Raw genomic sequence first — 10,152 nt, forward strand, 5'->3', positions numbered from 1 at the left:
GAAAAAATGTCTCTCCGTACCCAATTAAAAATATCCCACTATATCACGCATATTGTAAACTGATAATTTTTATAACAATAAGCTTCATATTAGCATAACACAAATCATTAAACTGGCTACACTTAGGAATTTTAAAGACATTTCGAAAGAGGTTTCCATGTCCTAACTAGGTTAGAAATTCGGACAATCTCAGATATTTCGCCCAGGAACGTAAACCTGGCTCCGTCACTGCAGAGAGCTCCCAATGAGGCACAAGTTTAGCAATCAAGAGTTAGGTACTTTTTTAGATGAGCTAATCCACCGGATGAAGAACCGTATTTCATGCAATCCTCTGGTAGGTATATCCTACACCTCTGCCAGGATGGCGATATGAGGCACAAGTGTAGCAAACTATTGCTATATTCAAATCCAAGTTAGATCTTTGTTTTAAATCAGAACTGTCAGGAAATGAAATCTGCATATTCAAACAAGGATGGCTTGTGTGACACATTGCCCGACAGAAGTGACGGCAAGCAAGTTCCTTCATTTCATTTTCGTGGTCGTTTTGCATACAAAAAAAAAAATACAAATATTATTTTTTCAATTTTGATTTCATCATTTCATTCTGTACAATCAAAGATATAAATAGATTTTGCTACATACATTTTGCACTACTTCTAAGTCTACAGAGACTATATACAATTGGTAGAAAACGAAAATGAATATACAAAAGATAAAGCCAAGATAAGATAATGAAAAGATAATGTACAAAAGATGGGATAGTTTGAGAGTCGGTCCAATAACGTAACAATATAATTTATACATTGGTATATCTACATGAATTAATACATAAAATTGAATTGCACTTTGCCACAAAGTTTTAATAGTAAACGTTACATGAGTCCATTCCGTTGGTTATCTTTGGATGAAGGAACCAAAAATGTGTATTATAGCATGAACATCCATTATCATGATAGCGTAATCATCCATCATTATAGCATAATCATCCGTTATCATTATAGCATATAGCATCATCATTCTAGTCTTTATCTAGGTAACAATGGGATTTCATATTTGATCAGTGGTAAGGATAAGCACTATGTTCCAATCAAATAATAACATTTACAGCACTAAATATAAATATATAGATAACATTAGCACACCCTTATCAGTCTTTAAACATTGTTCGCTTTAAGGGTGGTGTAAGCACTTTTAGTCAACGGTAACAGAACACTGGGTGTTATAGTGAACACTGGAAATTTACACGATAACACTGGAAATGGAGTTATCACTGCTGGTGCTACTGTATTGGGTAATGGTTCCTCGGATATTGTGGACTCGTTGTTCCAAAAGATTCTTCCATACGCATTTCTCTTCGGTGGTTGAAGCACAGAAAACTAGTCGTCTTGGTGCTGGAAGACCGGTACAGGGGCTTCGTGGACAAGTATGAAGTAAGAATTCAGTAGCTGAAAAGATAAAAGAAAAGATCATAAGTAACTTATTCAGGATTAATATTGTATCGGCAACTTTTTAAGAAGGCTGATGCATCAAGTCAGTATTTTCGGTTAAGCACTAATGAGATTTGTAAAAGAATTGATGCTTACCATGTTTGCGGTTGGCTTCAACTCCACAGATTTCTCGAAGGAACAAAGGTTCTTCAATAACTTTCATGAAACCAGATCTGTCCTTTTCAACTTGAAGGAGTACATCGGAGAACAGGAGCATATGAATCTTAACCCATTGTTGACCTTCCCATTTGAATGTATCACCACGGTAGATAAGATGACGTTCTTCCTGGCAGAGTTGGAATACTGGGATGTTGGTATCGAAAACCAGACGATCTTGGATCTTCATAACTTCAGCATCAACAGATCTGACGGTCTGCATGGAACAGGAGTTGGGTACTTTGTTAGATGAGCTGGATCCACTGGATGAAGAACCGTATTTCATGCTTCCGGAGCCGGAGCTGCTTCCACTGGAACCAAGACTACCAGCTGAACCTTTGCTTCTTTTGGACGATAAAGAGTTGAGGCTGTGGACTCGAGTGCTGCAGTTGGTCATGTTGTTTACACTTTCTTGGAGACCTTCAACAACATTCTTAAGGGTAATGAAGTCTTCGCTATCAGTGGATGTATTGTTGAAGATATCTTGGAGGCACTGTTGGAGTTCTTTGAGGTGTTGGATGGGACGGTAGATGAAAGCACTGATACTGGGTACACCTTGAGTGAGGACTGGTTCTTTGACGAATCTAACGAAGTCTGGATTTCTCTTGAGGTCGGATAGGACTGCGTTGGCGTTGCTGAGACCATTGGCATAGATTTCATAAGCTTGGCATAACATATGGAGTTTGGATTGGTAGATGAGACCCATAACGTGGAAGAAATGACCATCACTGGATTGAGTATCGTCGGCGTCGGAGTAGAAGGATGGAGAGTTGTCTTGCATCTGTTTGACATGGTATTCGGAGATGGTGACTAGTTTCTCGACATTCTGGAAGAGGCTGGAGTGTTGTTGGGCAGCAAGAATGCAGTGACGAAGAGGTCTGGAATATCTTTGGACACCAGCATGCATGAAATCGATGAAATCCAATTCCAGGGAAAGGAGACGATGGACTGCTTCTTGTTTACGTTGTTCATTGACACTGGTAACAGTCTGGAATATAAAGAAAAGATCATAAGTATGGATCCAAGTATATAGGATCAGATTTTAAGCGTAAGACTCTCAAGATGCAGCTTCAGATTAAAAATTAAAATCAATCATTAAAGTATATATGCTTACCCTGTGGCCATTGCAGAGAAGAGGTAAAGGTGTGCTGGTAGGCATAAATTCTTCAGGATCATCAAGGAAAGCATTATCAGTATCAACAGATATTTCACTATCTCTAATCATTTCTCGGGATATATCACCGTCTGTGGAGTCTAAATCTTGGGAAGGGTAACTGGCGTAGCTGTTGATGCTTTCATAGATTGGCTCGGGACTGTTGTTGTGTCTGATTGGCTTCTCGTAAGTATTATTTGTGGAATTTTCGGTTATTCTTTGAACATCAAGGACTAGTTTATTGGAGCTACGTCTGCAAAGAAGAAATAACAAATTAAAACATTGTTGTTGGTAAGTCTGTATTTTGGAGGAAGCCCGATCTCGAGCCTGTGCTTATTCAAATTGGATTAATCATTCTGTTTATGGAATGTCTGGATTTTCGAACAAGCTCATGGATATTCAAGAACAAGATTGGATTATTGGATTATCTGCACGCGAGCACTGTTTACTAATATAGATTAAGGTAGATTATCGTAGGATTAATCAGATTAGAAGACTTACTTGACGAGTTTAGCAACGCTCACGGCTGTAGATCTAGATACGTTTTGACCATTAACTTTAACAATTGTGTCTCCTTGGATTAAACCGGCTTCTTCAGCAGGGGAAGCTACAAAAATAAGAATCACAAAATTAAAATATTATAATGCATAAATTTCACTGTTACCATTTCAAATGCAAAAATATCAGACATTTTTATTTTTGCAGTGTGAAATAAAAAAAAAATGCTTTTCTACTTACCACCATCAACTCGGCCAACTTTTACTGGGAAAGATTCAACAACTGAGAAACCAAATCCATTTTTACCACGGTACATCATTACAGTTGTTGGTTCACTGCCTTTTACATCTTTGTTAATCTGAGGAATGTTGGATTGAGCTGAAAAATAGAGAACAACATTGTAAGAATCGAAAACATTTAAATTTAATGATCCTAATTCGTGCTTTGAACTGTCAAATAATAATTTTATGTTTTAAATATTGGAATCCTTTGAAGTGATATTCTTTGTCAATACGTATAATGATATAAAGTGAAAACTTACTGTTGGTTTTAAGGGCAGGTTTCTGTGTTTTGGTAATTTGTAAATGTTTCTTGCGGCCAATTTCTTCTGTAAGGAGGTAATACCATCCATTGACTTCTTTTTTGGGATTCATTAAATGTTTAACTCCGAAAGACATACATCCAAGAAATTCACTGAGGCTGGAAATAACAGGAGATTTTGGTTTAGGCATTTTGAAACATGAATTGATATGTTGTAATCCGATGTTACTTGTACTGAAGGCAAGTGGGTTATGGTATTGTTGAGGATTTCAAGGGTATATATACAACAGTAGTGCTGGATTAGGTGTTAATTGATTACCGTCGCTTGTCAATTGGTCAAAGTCAATACTGGTGAATATATTGACAGTTACCTCCCACTGTGTTCTGCCTCGCTGACCACTGGTCACTTATCATTATCAAAACACTAGTCTAAAATTTGTCCTACAGACTTTTCAATCTATGTAATTTCCCTATAACCCGCGAATTAGTTAATTTTTCTAGCAGTCTCGGCCCAATTACAGATTTATCAGCTTTGATGGTATTGTTCGAAGATCTCGACCTTTGCCAATTTTTGCACCCAGTCGCCACTTATCATACCAGTAACGAATACAGAACAATTTTCGTACTCAATGAACCCGTTTAATTCATAGTGACTTAATTTTCCAAAGCGCTAATCCACGTACATTATGGACGATTTAATGAAATAAAGTTGAAACTTACCCGCTCTTTTGATCTTTATGCCAGACAGAAATCAGAAGTCTTTTATTATGATCTTCTTCTAAAATCTCACTGAAAGAGGTACAAAAACTACATTTAAAAAACTGGCGGGAATTTCAAATTCTTAAGAAACCAAAATACTTAGACATAAGCATTTTTAACTTATTCATTACCAATACAGAGTTATTGTTGATGACATTTTCATATGTTTACTTTCCAATAATTAAAAAAAAATCGAAATCAAAATATTTTGAAAATATAAATCAGAACAGGTGCACTAGTTGATCTTCATAAATCCTGGTTGATCTTGAATCAATAAATTTGATAGTGACACAAGTATGCTTAAACAGCTACCTAAATATCTTAATTGACACTGATTTCTAAAGCAAAGGCAACAATTTCCACCTTCAATTTTCTACTGAACATATTTTTCTTTATTTAAGTGGGTAGTCAACAAATTTAAGTGACACAAATTTGAAATAAAAATATAATCTTTGTTCCTAAAAGGCCACATTTTATTGGTAAATTTATTTTTTCAGGCTTGAGTGGTTTGTCAACAAATCTGAGTGACATTAATGTTCTAAAAGTATAATCCCAAGCACGAGTAACCACTTAAAAAATACTAAATATTGTTGTATTTACTTACAATGAAAAATACTAAATATTGTTGTATTTACTTACAATGAAAAATACTAAATATTGTTGTATTTACTTGCAATGAAAAATGACTAAATATTGTTATATTTACTTACAATGAAAATTTATCATCAAACAATGGATTGTTGGTATTTAAGATTGAAGCTGTTTTACATCGTGTACGTTTGGATTCATCTGGCACCAAAGACATTTTTATGTAAGAATCACACAATGGCTTCCAACTGGATGAGAAATTTCTTCCTTGAACGACTGAAAAATTGAAAAAAATATTATAAACTATACCTTACAAAATTACAATTACATGAACACTTTTTTGTTGAAAATTATACATTGTTATGCCTTACAAAGCATACTCGAAATATTTCGAATGTTCAGTTTGAATTTTTGGAAGTTTGGGTATGCTACTTACCATGAACGGTCAGGAGACCAAAATTCATATATGCTGACACCTTCAATTGACCTGAAAAATACAAAAAAATATACATTAAATACAATTAAATTTAAACGAATTTCGAATTCGAATACTATTAAATAGTCGATATAGAAATGAGTTTTACGTAATACTTGCAACCAAAATGTCTATTTACCCGAAGTAGTATATTTTTTGCGAGTACTTTCGCTTAAATCGATCACCATTTTGTAAGTTATTGAATAGCACTGCAGATGGAAAATAAATTCCACATACGAAATTCTACCATATATATCTAACTTAGTGAGTAAGCTTGGTTTGAAATTTTAATCAAAAATATGACAGAGCGTAGAATGATGTTTGGCATATTAATAATCAAATAACAATACAGCTGACACCTTAACTTGATTACTGTGTTATTGTGCCGCATCCCCCCATGTTGGACTTGATTGGCAGTTTGATTGATCTATTATCAGCTCAATCTAGCACAGTGAGCACTATTTAATTTACTAATGCATGTTGCTGGCCTTTTGCATTAAAATTTGACATATGCTTCATTTAACATCAAACGGATAGTTTAGTTTAAATTTTCATTTTTAGAATCAAGAACGGACTGTAGCATGAACGTTGTTTGGAGGGGGTGGGAGAGAACGCAGTACTAAAATCAGATATTCATAATATTACTCAGTTAATGATTAATGTAATTAATCCTAATCTAATCTCTAATTAAGTTCAGTGCCACAGCTATGTAGAATTTACTCTTAAGTAAGATTTACTAATATTCAAAACATAACGTTAAACATTAACAAAGAAGAACAAATTCAAAATTTCGATTTTAAATCCGTATGAGGGATTCAGTCAAAACGACAAAAATTTTTATTGCTTCTAACATATATAATATAATTGTGCCTTTATGAAGACATTTCATTGTCAAATCCATTGATAACAATATAGAAGTCTATAAACTTTGCAATAGACTATTGAGGTGTATATGAACTTATTTTAACGTTTTATTCACTAGTTTTATTATGATATACCAAATTAAATTCATAACTTGTTTAACATTATTTTGACCAATGGCAATCGCGGAACGAACAGGTGGAAAATGAAAATTATTTTTTTATTATTCGCACCTGTCAATTCGAATTCTTTTTCAGTGTAGATATTTCAAACTATATCTAATTATAAAATGTCAGTCATGCGTAATGAATTAATTATAGAAACCTTTAAACGTATGTACGTTAATTTGTTTAACGTTCACGTTACGTCATTGTACTATTAGTTAATATCCTAAAGGGAATACGTTGCAAAACGATTCCACTAGTCAAATTATGTCCCTTATGATTTCTGAAACGTCTCAAATGTTTCATTTCAACAATTAAACATTTTAAACAGAAAACATCAAGCATTTTGAATTACAGAATCGATTTCAATAAACACATTGTAATGTTTGCTAATGGGATAATTTAAGTCACTTGACGCAAGAGCAAATTTCAAACACAGAGACAAAGTAATGGTAAATTCAGTCAGTTCAGAAATGGAATCCATGTGAAAAATCAGAAAGTTATTGGAAAATTATAGTGAAGTCAACAATTTGACCATGAAAATCTTTATGAAAACATAATATCTGTATTTTGTCCTAACGTCAGTGCACCTGTTCTTTTCATAACTATATGTCGACCCAATGTAACAAATTTCCCCTAACAATAAATTTACAATAGCAGACATTAACATACGCAACAAATCGAGAGAACAGCCAAATCGTCTAGAGTTATTAAAAAAATAAACAGACCTTTCATCCAGAAGATCGCATGATGTTATTCCAAGCTCAGACTAAATTCCTTCTGAGACCCAAGAGTATTTTTAGGAATGGTCTTAGCATTTTATTGGATTGGGGTGGCCCAGATTTAGTTTCAAAGAAAGTGAGGCATTAATTAACACTTGCTGCTATCAATTGGATTTTAGACTAGGGGGTCAATTTTGATGTGAACATTAGGGGGTAACAGAATCGAATGTAGCTATGGTCATCTACTCTTACTATATGATGGGGGCATTCGTTTTGTCGCCCATACTGTGTTCCTATGTAACTAATCTGTTAGCACCCATCATATCAACAATATTGGTCATTTCTTTAATCTCGGCGGGGTCAGCAATGGTCAAGATGGTTTTATCAAAATGATATGAAATTTTTAAAGAAATTTTAATGACCTGTCGTAATTGTTTTGCTATTTCCCAGGCCGTTAGTCAACACGAACGATAGGCGACCAACATCTAACCGCTTTGATGTTGGGAATTTTGCAATCTGGTGACAGAAACGAAATCTCCGAAATCTAAACATTATTTTATACTTTTCTTTGATGTTCATCATATTAAATTCGAATTTCAAATATGGCAACGAAATTTAGTAACTACAGAAACGTAACGAAAGACCATATTCGTGGAATCGAGTAAACGCCCTTTTTCCTGTTTTGACTATACTATCTTATTTTTCAAATCAGGGATCAACCAAGAAAAATATTTGCCTTCAGAAAAATGGAGTACCATCTATTTGCTATAGCTAACAAGGAAGCTAGAAGGTCTGCGACGAAAGCCACGTGTGACAATAGAGTAATGTTTGCTCATCAAACACAGTTCAAAGATGGGGCAATTATTAGGATCTCCAGTGAGTTTGAGACGAGCGTATAATTACAAGAATAACAATTTTCTAGTAGCATAAAATGACTTGAACAAACTCATCTATCAGAGCTCGAACGGCAAATTTTTCCTATTTTTGTGCCTTGGTGCCAACATTGCAGAAGTAGAAGACCAATCATGATACAGTTAAAGAGAAAAAATGATTTGAATTCCTACCTGAAGTAGATGGACACCTCATGTTTGCAGAAAATACGTAAACACTTAATGGAATTAAACTAAGAGCTAGATCCAGAACTTAACATAACTAATGAAACACTGACACGAGAAGAGAGCGATATGAACAGGTATAGAACTAGATTGTGAATGATGCCAAATGGAATTTGCAGTAAACTTATATAGTCAGGTATAGAAAGTCATAAATGTGTATCATGTGGTGGGATAACAATGGGATTAACAATTAACACAGCCAATTGACAGGTGATTAGGATTATCCGGTACTGCACCCTTACAGGTATACAACCCCTTCCCATAATATGCCTAATACACATGTGGTACGCATACGGCACTGGGTTTATTGAATTTCTTAATTAATGTCACACGACCCCCAGGTACCATGCTGTCTGTAATTTGGACATTGTCACTTGACTGTTTTCATAGAACTTATTCAGTTTTTCAAATTTCCTATCTTACTATTATCATAATTCGAAAACCTTTTACTATAAACCAAAAATAAGGGATGTAAAACACAATTTAAATTCAATTAACTGTATACAAAAATTAAAAATATTTATTTAGAATGTAGAATATTTCCTGATACATACAATTTGAGCACAAGATATTTTTGTTATAGTACAAATATACCTATACCGTACCTGTTAATTCTCCACATTGGCGTAACCTTATTTACTTGTTAACGTCCGTGAATTAGAATACAAAGGCACCCCTGCGTGTGACATGACCCCCCTAGTATACCCAAAGATTTAATTAACTTTTAAATTGTCCTAACCATTAAGGTAAATCACATAGCTGAGAACAAGAGGCACGTAATCACTGTGAGGTATTTCATTTTGCAACATCCGAATTCCTTCCGCAGTTCAAACCTAATCGGAAACATTATGAACTTAGGCTATAGCAAAAGTGCGAATTAAGGAAATGCTTTTCTGGAAATTGCCACCTTGAAATTACTTCCATTGTATTAGCATTCATTTATTTTGCAAGTTTTGTAAAACATTACAGTTGATTTTAACAGTTTGCAAGTCAGTTTGTTTTGGAGTGTAAAATCGTAACGTGAAGTCAGGAAGGTGTTTAGATATTACGTGCGATAAACGCAACATTTTACACAACAAATTCAAAACATTTGTACAAAGGTGTTTGAATGTACCTGCGGAATTTGGAACTTGATGATTGTCGAGGGCATGCTTACAAAGTTACAAAGAAAGAGGTTTTGTGTTATGGTTGTATTGTATGTTAGCGTAATTTCAGAATTATTTCATAGTTGCATATCGGTACAGCACGACATGTTGATGGCGACATTATTGTCAATTGCCTTACGTCATATTCTTTATAGCACCATAAAGTTTAAGATACACACGGCAAACATATGAACGGGTATAATTGGAAAGAGTACCTGTTGCCATATCGTAAACCTAATCAAATTTTATTGCTTAATTTAATTGGAAACAATGTATCTATATCTTATGTGGATAGTATACTCTTGGCAAATAATTATAGCAAACACGAAGGTAATAATTGAGCTATATTGGACGTTATATAGTTATTACTTTATTAGGCTAATAATTTAAGATATCCCGATGCATGGTCCACATCCGTACATAGTAAATTAATCAAATCATTAAGCTTTTTAATCAAAAGAGACAACTGGTGTGTATCATTAAAAAGGA

General features: G+C 34.2%; 1 protein-coding gene across 1 annotated transcript; it reads right to left on the minus strand.

Annotated features, from left to right (window-relative positions):
* Positions 1 to 1,239: 1,239 nt before the first annotated feature.
* LOTGIDRAFT_167700 (hypothetical protein) lies at positions 1,240 to 5,844 on the minus strand (the record flags this gene model as incomplete). Its single annotated transcript, XM_009065197.1, has 10 exons — positions 1,240 to 1,445; positions 1,584 to 2,631; positions 2,758 to 3,049; positions 3,298 to 3,403; positions 3,535 to 3,672; positions 3,836 to 3,993; positions 4,555 to 4,623; positions 5,304 to 5,457; positions 5,618 to 5,668; positions 5,796 to 5,844. 10 exons carry the CDS (start codon positions 5,842 to 5,844, stop codon positions 1,240 to 1,242), a joined length of 2,271 nt encoding a protein of 756 aa, XP_009063445.1.
* Positions 5,845 to 10,152: the final 4,308 nt, after the last annotated feature.

This window comes from Lottia gigantea (genome assembly GCF_000327385.1).
Source record: "Lottia gigantea unplaced genomic scaffold LOTGIsca_68, whole genome shotgun sequence".
Classification (NCBI taxonomy): Eukaryota; Metazoa; Mollusca; class Gastropoda; family Lottiidae; genus Lottia; species Lottia gigantea.